Here is a 12,671-nt window from a genome sequence, read left to right on the forward strand (position 1 = left end):
TAGCTATGCACGTCAAAAAAAAAACTGAAGCACGATGGTTCGGTTATGGTCGACATAAAATCTGGAGGGATAAGATCGATATCGACAACAGATTGATGATGCACTGTTTTGTGGATAATCCCGTGTACCCCGAGCCGTACTTCCGACGCCGGATTAGGATGAGCACCAAGTTGTTCAGGCGCATTGCTAAGAAACTAGCAAGCCATGATCGTTTTTTAGCAGAGGAGGAATGCTGTCGGAGAACTCAAGCATAACACCTTTCAAAAGGTGACAACCCGTTGCGTATGTTGGCATACAGTATTTCGACCGATCTAGTTGATGACCACTTGACCATGGGTGAGGGTCAGAACATCATGTATGTCAAGCGCTTCATAGTCGGGATTGTGCAAGTGTTTGGCCCGGAGTATTTGAGATCTCCCAATGTTGAAGACGTCACAAGGCTATTGGAGATGAACAAAGCTCGTGGATACCCAGGTATGCTTGGCTCAATAGATTGCATGCATTGGAGTTGGAAGAACTGTCCTAAGTTAAGACATGGGCAATTCCACGGCCCAAAATAGGGTTCCACTATAATCCTTGAAGGGATTTGACATGTTTTTTTAGGAATGCCTGCATCTTTGAATGACATCAACTTTGTTAATCGGTCACCACTCATGAATAAGATTGCAAATGGTGAACTGCCACAGATGGAGTTTGTAGCAAACGACCATACATACAACTATGACTACTATTTTGCGGATGACATCTGTCCAAAGTGACAAACATTTGTGAAGCCGTTGAAAAAACCAGAAGGTAAAAAAAAATAGATTTCGACAATGCTCATGCGGCGGCTCAGAAAGATGTGGAGAGAGCTTTTGAGATTTTGCAAGCCTAATTTGCTATTATGAGAGGACCGACTGCGAGGGTGGCCCATTCGACGTGGCGAAACACATGATGATCTTCAGAATGATCTAATCGAGAAGTGATGGACATGGAATGACGAACAAAATGAGAATGATGATTTGTATGTTTGATGTTGCAGTGTCGAACTATTTATTGTTGACTATTATGAAAAATCAAACTATTTATTGTTGATTATTTTTTATTTGTTTAATCTTCTAAAACTCGTTTGTAATCCCGTATGTTGTTTGTGCTCGGCGCATGCTATGCATTTTTACAACGTCTGCTGGAGCGACACACGTGTAATGTTTTACGGCGGCTGCTGGAGCCAGGGCACTACGTCGCGCTATATTTTGCTATATCGACGCTGCAAACTATTTTTAGCGTGCGCGACGGTTGGATGCCTGTTGGAGATGCTCTTACACAACTTAATTTGCTCCCCGAGCCAAAAAAAGTTTGAAATAAAAAATCAAGATAGATTTTATTTATACATTTAGTCACATCCAAATGCTACGTGTAAATTTTGAGGGAAAAAGGTAAAACATTTTGGCTTATGCAAAAAACAAACAAATTGAACGCCAAAAATTACCCTAAAATGTCATTCTATCTTTTTTCAACGAAACACCGTTGTTCTTTATCATACGAAAATTGTCATGCATGCTTGTGACAGTAATACAATCGTCTTTTATTTTTTATTTTTTTGAAAACATTTTTTTTACATTACTATTCATCAAAAACATATGCTTCTGGGAGCCAAAACACCGCTCCCTTTATCATGTTCCTTCTTTCAACTTTTCAAATCTTTATGGCTTAGGCCCTGTTTGGAATCACCTAGATTATATAATTCGATTTTTATAATCTATTATGTCTTCAAACATGACAGATTATATTGCAGTTTATAAAAACTAGATGACCAGATTATTAAAAACTCATAATTTACTCTACCCCGGCTAAAATCAGATTATAGATTACTAATGACCCATTAGCCTTGAAAACTTGGAGATAATTACTTACTGTCACCGCCACCGTCCTTCAAACATGCCCACCTAGATTATTACCTTTACAGCTAAAAAACAGAGGACACACATGTCATTGTACAATATAAAACCTGGATTACAGTTTATATAATCTGGCCTCCAAACATGTCCACCTAGATTATTTTTATAAACCAGATTATATAATTTATCTTCATAATCCAGATTATTATAATCTATTGTGGTTCCAAACAGGGCCTTAGTTACGAGAAGATTGATTTTTCCTGGTTAAGGAGCGTTATAATTAGCATCTGTATTTTTTTTACAAGTGTATAATACCGATCATACTTGGATTTTTAACTGGAAACAAAAACGACTGATGAAGATTTGCATGTTTTACAAGGATATGGTTCCAATTCAATCAGGACCTAAGTTAGTAAGTTAGGAGCATGTTTGGGGGTTCTGACAAGCAGTTGTATCACACTGCAACTACTCGCGGTTTTCTTAATCTTCAAAATCAAAAGAAAAAGAAAAAGAAAAGGAAAAGGAAACCTTGTGCCCCTAAATTCGGCCCTTCGTCCCACCCCTTTGCCCAGCCAGCCGCCCGAGCCCCCAGGCGTTGCTCCGCCCCGACCCGCCCCCACCAATCCCCATCCATCGTCGCAACGCTATCCACACCCTCCGCCTCGCCTCCCCCTCCTCCGCCCCTCCGCCCGCCGCCGCCGTCCGTCCAGGCGAGATCCTACAATGGAGCTCTCCCTCGTCTCCGCGAGGCTCTCGCCGCGCGCCGCCGCCTCCCCGCTCCTCTTCGCCCCGCTCAAGCCGTTGCCCCTCCTCCGCTTCCCGCCACGCAAGCGCACCGCCTTCGCCCGCCTCCGCAGCCGGCGGCCCCGCCGCGTGGCGGCCTCGGGGGATGGGGAGGGGGAGGCCGACGCCGCGGACCGGGACGAGGAGGTGTTCGGCGGCCGGACGGGGCAGGTGTTCGGAGGGCGGAGGGAGCTCACCGGCGTGCAGCCGCTCGTGGAGGCGCTCCCGCCCGTGGCGCGGACGGCGGCGGAGCTCGCGGTCGCCGCCGCGGCGCTGGCGGCGGGCTACGGCATCGGGCTCCGCGCCGGCGGCGGCTCCCGGGCCGCGGCGTTCGCGGGCGCGGCCGTGCTCGGCGGGGCCAGCGTCGCGGCTGCCGTCGCGGTGAACTCTGTGGTGCCGGAGGTCGCCGCTGTCGGGTTGCACAACTACGTCGCCGGCCACGACGACCCCACCAAGCTGGAGGCCAGCGAGGTGGAGGCCATCGCGAACAAGTGAGTTTGGATTGCCTCTGTGTAGTTGCTGCCTTCGTTGTATGCTTGCGTCGTTTATATCAGCTATATAAGTATTATTTTTTGAAATAGATTATACTCCTAGTTATTTGATCATCTCAACGTGTTGTTGTGCTCGTTTTTTCTTGTATATCAAATTTAGGCTTGAAATGTGGTTTGTGCAAATCCATTTACTTTTGAAACTCCAAACTTGTTAGGGGCACTAGCAACGTTGTGGTGTATGCTTTTCTGTAAAAGATGAAATATATAATTGGGGCTATCGTTAATTAATCATGTAAGATAGGAAGATACCTTTTTTTTGGGTGATGTGAACTTGCATTGAAGTATTGGATGCATTGCTCTTTCTGCATTATCTTATCCTTCTCTCATTTTGTTTTTAGATATGGAGTTAGTACACAAGATGCAGCCTTCAAAACAGAGCTCTGTGACTTGTATGGCAGGTAAACCTCTTGATACACGTCATGTTCAGTTGTTTTCCATGATTGTGAAAACATGTATGCACAGAATGACTAGATAAATACTGGATGCTATGCAATCTTATTCTTGGATGGGAGCATCTGTACTACCATATTTTCTAGTACATGGCCACCCTCTCTTAGCAATCACCCTTTCCTGTCCCAAAAAGGGGCCACTTCTGACAGTTTATAAACAACAGCATGCACTATTGAAGTTTGTACCATAATATTTCTGTAAATGGTATGGATCTATAAGATGGTGGTAGTACTGTGAATTTTGATGACTATTCACTCGTATTATTTTCATATGGTGAATCTACTCCTTCCGTTCCTAAATATTTGTCTTTCTAGAGATTTCACTATGAACAACATACGGATGTATATAGACATAATTTAGAATATGGATTCATTCATTTTGCTTTGTATGTATAGTTGAATCTCTAAAAAGACAAATATTTAGGAACGGAGGGAGTACCAATTTATACATTGGTAGGTTCGCACATATGCACATGAGCACAATTCAACTCAAAATTGTCGTATGATTCTTTGGTAGTGCATTCATTTTATTCGGTTCTTGAATATACTGCTCCCTAGGGGTGGGCAAAAAAACTGAGAACCGAACACCGGAGCCGAAAACCCCGGGACTGAAGCCGAAATAACCGGAGACCGATACTTCGGTCATCTGCTCGGTTAGCGAATGTGAATAACCGAAACTACTTCGGTGATTTTGGTCACTGGAATCGGTGCACGAAAATTAACCGAATATTGTATTAAAGCCCAGCAAAACGAAGCCCAATAGTCATCCACGTAAAAAAGGCCTAACAGTCATCCACGAAGCTTTTCCCGGCGTCCTCAACCCACGCACACGACCCCACGGCAGCCGCTATCTTATCCAGTTATCCTTATGCGTTCCAACCTCAGGCTTCACGCACGCGCATCACGCCGCCGCCTCCTGTGTGGATTCGCCCAGCTCCCGCAGTCCTACCAGCGGCGGCCGGCACCTATGGCTCCCACACGTAGCGGCAGTGGGTGGCGCCCAGCCGCCCATAGCCCCCACGCAGCGGCGCCCATCTGCCCATGGCTGCCACGAGCCAGCAGCTATCACTTCTTCATGGCCGGCGGCCCGCGTGCGTCGACGACGATATACTGCAACCCCTCCACAACCCATGTTGCTTCCGCATGTTTCAGTTGAATTCTGATGCGTTGTTCATCCTTTTTTTTTCTAAAGATCTGACTTGCAGTTTCTTCCTCCTCATATCTCGGTTCTGGTTGGTTAGACAGAGGACCGAACAGATGTCTCCATGGATCGAAATCTCGGTCATTGATTTCTCAAAAGACCGATCGGTCAGAAAAATATGGAAACCGAATTCAAAAAATAACCGAGGCACCGAACCGATCGGTTCGGTCTAACCGAATGCCCAGTCTGACTGCTCCCTCCACTTTTGAACTAAAACCACAACAAGAATTATGGAATGGAGGGAGTACCTTTTTGATAAGCACTTCTAAATTCCTGTTGGTTTTGAACATTTACCGTCTTTAGAAATCAGACACTATCCACATCTTACCAATTTTGCAATGTGATATTTGAGCTTCCCGTGGTTTCACCCTCCTGAACATTTGTCATTCGCTCATTCTTTCTCTTATCTTCTTTTTTCCCCACAGCTTTCTTTACTCAGTACTTCCTCCAGGAGATGAAGATCTCAAAGGTGATGAGGTTGAGGTCATTACAAAATTTAAAAGAGGCCTTGGACTCGATGATGTAGATGCTGCAAATATGCACATGGAGGTATTCCCTCGTGATCCAAGCCTTTTTATTACATCTTGGCATCCCGTATTATTCTCAGATGTTTGTATTATCTTTAGTCACTGTTTTCACAATTGCACTGTTTTCCCTCTGCCTGCTTATGCCCAATTCAATAGATTGGTAGACGCTTATACAGAGAGAGGTTGGAAACAAGGGACCGTGATGCTGACATTGAACAGCGGCGGGTAATTGTTTCTGCTTTGAAGTAAATACATGGATACTTAAAACCGTCTGTATATCCTAATAGTAACCATGGAAATATTTCATAGGCATTTCAAAAGCTGATATATGTGTCAAATCTTGTCTTTGGAGACGCATCGGCCTTCCTACTTCCGTGGAAACGTCTTTTCGGGATCACTGATTCTCAGGTACATTAATATACATTGTTTTACCTTTGTGCATGACATGTCTCTGTTTATGATTTCATGGTAACTTTCCGGGATCACTGATTCGCAGGTACATTAGTATATATTGTTTTACTTTTGTGCATGCATTTCGCTGTTCATGGTTTCATCTCATGGAGAAAGCAGAACGTTGCCTCCATTATGGTGTTTGTTATTTTTGCTAAACTTTGAAGTGTAATTGCACCCATTTTCTGAGAACGTTGTTAGTTTAAGAGATCTCCTGAAGCTAGTGTTTCACCCTTCACAATGCAATAGGTGATCTTTGCATGCTCATTTTGTCGTGGCCAATTTTAATATCTACATATGTACTATGATCACAAATTTGTTGCCCTTATTGGCTGTGCATATCATTCTGCGAGTTATACATAATCCACTGGTGTGAAAATTCTCCCTGCAAAATAATGTATGTAATGTAATGTTAGGCACTATGAGACATGCATTGTTACTTGTACCAAAAAGAGACAGACTGACTGTACGTGTTTAGTGTCGTCGTTTCTTGACTAGCATGATCAAACTTATAAAGTTCGAGTAGCATATGGCTATAAAAAAATGTTTCAGGCTGAATGTAGTAATTGAAAGGGAAGAGCTTTTGTGCTGATAAAGATGAAGACGTAGATTGCTTTAACATGTACAGATCACACATTCACATAGCTCAGATGTTTTTTTCTCATAGAGCATGTCTTTTGAACTGCTTGCTCATCTCTTGTTACTTTGGTGCATGGTTTCTGTGTGTCTCTGTCTTGTTTGACATCATGGTTGTTTTGTTACATTTTCATAATCTTTTGGCAGATCGACATTGCTATGCGGGACAATGCCAAAAATTTGTACGCGATACAGCTCAAGTCTATTGGTAGAGGTACCGCTGAAATACATTGTCTTTTGTAGGCATTAGTTCCATTCTTAGGTCACATCGTGCTTACAAGGTTTATCATTCAAGTAGATTAAATTTAGAGCAGGGTCAGCAAGGATATCCCCTGTATACTAATTACTTGATATATTACTTGTTGCATTCCTTGAATGTTCTCACCTGGACATATTCTGTTTCTCTAGGTCTGGACATAGGCACACTCATTGAAGTAAGGAGAGCACAACTTGCGTGCAAACTTTCTGATGAGGTAACCCTTCTCTTTGGAAATTTACTGCTGGGTTGCTTTAGCATCATTTCATCAGTTCTTGGGGCATCTTGTCACTTATGTCCAAATAGCATAAATCTTAGGATGTTATACACCTGTCATAGTATCTTGGACGCCATACAGGTTTCTATTTGATTGTTGACATCAATCTAAGTATGGGAAGACATGGCAGACGACATCAATCCAAGCATATTCTGTTGTAACATGTGTTGATATTTGTATTTTGGCAGATTGCTGCTGACATGTTCAAGGAACATGCGAAGAAGTTGATTCAAGAAAACATTTCATCAGCTTTAGACATCTTGAAGTCGCGTAACAAAGCCACGTATGAAGCCTCTCTGCAAAACCTGCTGGCTGATTTCATTATTTGACAATTTCCATGAAAACATAAATCTATTAACTGCTAATCTGATGGTTTTAAGAAAAGGGAACATATATTTTTTGTTAAAGCCGACATATAGGTATTTTGTCCTGTAGAATTTCCTCTGATATTATATTTGTGGTAAGTACTTCATAACTAGCAATGATAAAATTTATTTCTCCTCCCTTCACAACAAGAGAGTCTTTCCACCTCATGAGCAAGTGATGTTATCAGTGTTTGCTGGCTTGTTCGAGTTGCAAGCTTTCAGTATTGTTTTATATCATGAAGAATAACATATAAACTCAACCTCCAGTTAAAAATCTTAGCTGTATTAATGTATGCACCATGCTGTTTATAAGGGAGACTAGGATATGTTTGGTGGATTGATCTGCTTTAACTAGCAAATAATATTTTTCTACTATTACGAAAAACTGAGCTATCTGCACTCCAAGGAAGTTTGAGAAATACTTAATAAATCCCGTTTGTTTTCGTTGTTCAGTTATTAGCAAATACATGAATCTCTGTCAAGAAGTATAAACCCTCTGAATCTTGCTACGCTTAAATTTTTGGATCTTGTCAATACAGAACATGCTCAATTTTTTACCTCAGGACTAAACCATATTATCACTGTATGCAGGAATAGCCCCACACAGGTTATGGAAGAAGTAAAGTGCGTCCTTGCATTTAATAACCTGCTAACTGTACTGAGCAAGCACCCTCAAGGCGATCGATTTGCACGTGGGCTTGGACCTATTTCATTAGGTAAGTTAGTGAAGAACTTTGAATTCATATGTTGATGAGCCTTTGTTGTTGTTTGTATGTTGATAAGGTGGTCTGTCCTTATGGATTCTTATTTTTTCTTCTGCATGGATTGTATAGCGGGAGAGCAAGATCATGATAGGAGGGCTGGTGATCTAAAGACACTCTATAGGGCCTATGCAACAGATGTACTTTCAGATGGACCTGTTGATAATGAGAAGGTGATCACATGTTATTCACATTTTGTTTAGTTAGCTGATGTTCCATATGAGATGACAAGCTAAAATAAGTAATCAATAATTCCGCCGGTTTCTTATGAAATGGTTAACATAGATACCTATTATTGTAAAGCATATTGATTTAAGTAAACCAGTGCAAGTTTGCAAGGCTATAGGATTTGGAAAATACAGTCTGGATTTTATGTGGACAAAGTTAGTCAGTTAGTCTATTGACATATTTGGATCACAGACAACAGTCTATAGATGGTGCAGCTTGTACTGCTATAGCTTGCACTGTGGAAACTGCTGTGTATGTCTGAAAGTGTTTGCACCTGGGTTGAACAGTAACTCCATGCCCGTCTATGTCACACATCTTCTGTTTTGTAATTCATCTTATTGTTCACACCATGTTAGCTGCTGAACTAAACAAACCCAAGTGGTACCTGCTACTGTTAAGGAATAATCTGTGTAGCCTAGGGCCACATATCAGTAACACATCAATAGTATTTTCTGGTTCGCATAAATTTTAATACCAAGCCTTGATTATACCAGCAGTTTTTGCAAACGAGAGAACATATACTCCGATTCAAGTAGAGTTTATGTCAATTCATGCCAACAAACTGATGCTTAGCAGAATTCCTGTTTTTCACAATAAGAATAACTTAAAAGAGCCTCTCAAATGATGTTCACGCTGGCCCCTTGGAGACCTGATTTTTTGAAAATTTATCCATCAGCTGCCCTTTTATAAGAGTTTATAAGTTGGATATGATTGTGAGACTCTAAATAGACGAGTCATGGTAGTCCACATTTTATGCATCTCTGTTACTATGGAGCTATTTTTTATCAATTATATAACTGGGAACAGTCATGATAGATAATAACAAGTACTTTGATTTGTTGTCATTGTTCTGCAAAGGTTGCTTTAATCAATATAAAATAATTTGAGAAGTACACAACTTAACAATCGTATCATATCGGGCTAACAATTTTGTTTTTTCAACATGAACCATCTTATATTTTTGCCCATGCTCTCTGACCATTGAGTCTGAAAACATACGGTAGTATCTTAACAAGATAAATCTTTACAACAACAACAACTAAGCCTTTAACAAGATAAATCTGTCTGTGATTAAAAATTCCAGCTTACTCCTTTGAACGATCTGAGAAATATATTTGGACTGGGGAAGCGTGAAGCAGAAGCAATCATCTCAGATGTCAAATCTCAAGCATACAGAAAGAGACTTGCAAAATCCTTTAACACTGATTTGGCTGCAGCTCCTAGCAAAGCATCGTTCCTCCAAAATCTGTGTGAAGAGCTACAGTTTGATCCTGAACTTGCTAGCAAGATGCATGAAGGTACCACCTTGTCACTCGTAGCTCTATATTTGCTACAGTTTGTTCCTTCTCGCTAGCAAGATGCGTACCATCCTGGAAAATCACGAGTCAAATTGAGAATCTGGTTTTAGTAGGTTCTATATGGTACTCCCTCCGTCCGGAAATACTTGTCCTAGAAATGGATATAATGGATGTATCTATAACTAAAATAAGTCTAGATACATTCATCTCTAGGACAAGTATTTCCGGACGGAGGGAGTATCCTATATCCTTTTGCTGCATCATACACACAATCATTCATTATACACCATCAGGCATTGGCTTTGGGCTGGTACTGCTGCTTATTATTTTAGTTGCAAACATTTTACATTGACTATAGGAAGTAATATGCAGCAAGGCAACTGACTGCATTTACTTAATCTTTACATTGCCGGTCTTGTGTTGTATGAGCAGGAATGGATTTTTACTACTCCCTCCGATCCATAATAAGTGTCGCGGTTATTGTTCAAACTAAAACTAAAACCACAACACTTATTATGGATCAGAGGGAGTAGGAAAGAAAGACGAATATGATATGACTAAAATTACTGCCTTTGTATTTGTGATTGTCAGCGTGTATTAATGCCGCTTCGTACTTCAGACATTTACAGACAGAAGCTTCAGCAGTTTGTAGCTGACGGAGAGCTGAGCAAGGATGAAACAGAAGCTTTGACGGCATTCCAAGTGCGTCTCTGCATTCCTCAAGAAACTGTTGATGCTGCTCATGGTGACATCTGCGGTCAATTGTTTGAAAAGGTGATGTATTTTACTTTGCCTTTCATTAGCACTGCATAATTTTAGGTTCAATTCCAGATCTGCATTAGTTCAACAAAGTTGATGGCCTGTTCTGTGTAAATGTTGTTCTTACCCTTTTTAGGACATTTCAGGTTGTCAAGGAAGCAATTTTGTCAGTTGATGGATACAACGCTGATAGACGAGAGGCAGTTAGAAAAGCAGCACAGAGTCTAAACTTGAAAAAGGAGGCTGCTATGACCATCTTTAGTAAAGCAGTATGCCTCTTCCCTAAAAGTTAGGCTATATAGATTGGCCTATATTTTTCTGTAAAACCTACCACTACTACATATATCTTTTGGTATAGTCTAACTGCAGATCAAATTAATTTTCTGTATTTCCAAATTCAAATGGCAGGTACGAAAATTATTCCTGAACTACATTCAGAAAGCAAAAGCAGCTGGGAATCGCATTGAACAGGCAAAAGAGTTGAAGAAGTTAATTTCCTTCAACACAGTTGTTGTGAGTGAACTTCTAGCTGACATTAAAGGAGAGCTAACAACTGCTGAACCTGCAACATCAAGTGCGACCTCAGAACCTGAAACGACTGAATCTGAGGAAGAGGATGAGGACTATGAATGGGAATCACTGGAAACATTAAAGAAGACAAGGCCTGATAAAGAGCTGAAAGAAAAGCTGGGCAAGTCAAGTCAGAAAGAGATAACCCTCAAGGATGATCTTCCATTGAGAGATAGAGCTGAGCTGTATCAAACATATTTGATGTTCTGTATCACCGGGGAGACTACTAATGTTTCATTCGGGACAGCAATCTCCACAAAGAAAGACGATTCAGAGTATTTAATGCTAAAGCAATTAGGACACATACTTGGTTTAACTGGCAAAGAAGCTCAAGATGTCCACATTAAGCTGGCAGAAAAAGCATTTGTGCAACAGGCTGAAGTGGTTCTAGCTGATGGGAAGTTGACAGAATCCAAGGCTGATCAGCTTGCAAAGATACAGAAGCAGGTTGGTTTGCCATCTGAGCATGCACAGAAAATCATTAAGAGCATCACAACGACAAAGTTGTCTAGTGCAATTGAAGCTTCTATATCGCGAGGACAGATTGGTATTCAGCAGGTCCGAGGATTGAAAGACGCAAATTTCCAGCTGGACAGCTTGATTTCAGAACCACTGCGAGAAACCATTTACAAAAAGTGTGCTGAGGAGATATTCTCATCAGGCACAGGTGAATTTGATGAAGAGGAAGTGTATGTAAAGATGCCAGCTGATCTCATCATAAGTGCTGAGAAGGCCAGGTCGATTGTTCAGGACATTGCGAAGGTTAGGTTGGAGAATGCCCTTGTTCAGGCTGTTGCTTTGCTTCGGCAGAAGAAGAGAGATGGCGTGGTACGTACTGTGTACCCCTTGTGTGCTCGTTTTGTTAAATTTATTACATAATTGCTCCTAGATATAGGTATAACATTTGCTAGGTTATACAAATTTGTTGAAGTTTGTGGTGAAAAATTCCATTGCTTCATGTCTGATGCAGATCTCATCACTGAACGACCTGCTCGCATGTGACGCGGCGGTGCCTGCTTCGAAGCCCTTGTCATGGCCCACTCCGCGAGAGCTTGACGACCTGTACTGCGTGTACATGAAGAGCATTCCGAAGCAGGACAAGCTGTCGAGGTTGCAGTATTTACTCGACATCAGCGCCGAGAAGGCTGAGGACCTTCGGGATGCCGCGACGGCGGGCACATTGCCTCAAACAGCAGGTCAAGAGGAAGAAGAGTTGGCGTTCTAGAGGGGATGATGGGAAGAGAACACTTTTTTGTTAGGTAGCCAGCAGAGTCGAGCTCCTGCCAGACGCGGTGCTGTGGCGCCAATAGCTGCTGTTTTGTAGCTAGGGCATGGTTTTGCATGATCCTGACATGCATAAGTATTTGTATAGACGGATTTGACACCACAAGGTGACAGTTTTCTGCTGCATTCTTTCAAACCATACTGAAACCGTTTCTGTTTCTCCTCTGTGCTTTTGGCCTCTTTGGTCATGTACCGCAGTCACTGCAGTTCCCTTTGTAATAAATGTGGTTTTGTTGTAACTTATCATCATGTGCGAGCATACCTCTCTTTCCCTCATTAACCGCGTCCCTAAAGAGAACTCTGTAACAAAGAGTATCAAATTAACTAACACAAATCAAACAAAGCTTCCTGGAAAATCGAGTAACAAAAATTTCACCAACGAAGATCGAAAATAGGAAG

General features: G+C 41.7%; 1 protein-coding gene across 1 annotated transcript; it reads left to right on the forward strand.

Moving 5' to 3' along the window:
- The first annotated feature begins 2,454 nt into the window (after positions 1-2,454).
- Positions 2,455-12,515, forward strand: LOC123432404 (protein TIC110, chloroplastic). The gene is made up of 15 exons (XM_045115389.1): positions 2,455-3,151; positions 3,550-3,609; positions 5,287-5,410; positions 5,545-5,613; positions 5,698-5,796; positions 6,622-6,688; positions 6,883-6,947; positions 7,196-7,290; positions 7,964-8,088; positions 8,206-8,306; positions 9,446-9,659; positions 10,279-10,433; positions 10,565-10,687; positions 10,827-11,816; positions 11,959-12,515. The coding sequence occupies exons 1-15, from the start codon at positions 2,601-2,603 to the stop codon at positions 12,211-12,213; spliced, it is 3,093 nt and encodes a 1,030-aa protein (XP_044971324.1). The 5' UTR covers positions 2,455-2,600; the 3' UTR covers positions 12,214-12,515.
- Positions 12,516-12,671: the final 156 nt, after the last annotated feature.

This window comes from Hordeum vulgare, chromosome 1H (genome assembly GCF_904849725.1).
Source record: "Hordeum vulgare subsp. vulgare chromosome 1H, MorexV3_pseudomolecules_assembly, whole genome shotgun sequence".
Lineage (NCBI taxonomy): Eukaryota > Viridiplantae > Streptophyta > Magnoliopsida > Poales > Poaceae > Hordeum > Hordeum vulgare.

Excerpts from the sequence above, each read along its gene's own strand:
- LOC123432404 (XM_045115389.1), top strand. The coding sequence starts at position 2,601 with ATGGAGCTCTCCCTCGTCTCCGCGAGGCTCTCGCCGCGCGCCGCCGCC. Across the intron at positions 10,434-10,564 it reads GCGGTCAATTGTTTGAAAAG|GTTGTCAAGGAAGCAATTTT; the intron begins GTGATGTATTTT and ends AGGACATTTCAG. Across the intron at positions 10,688-10,826 it reads TGACCATCTTTAGTAAAGCA|GTACGAAAATTATTCCTGAA; the intron begins GTATGCCTCTTC and ends TTCAAATGGCAG.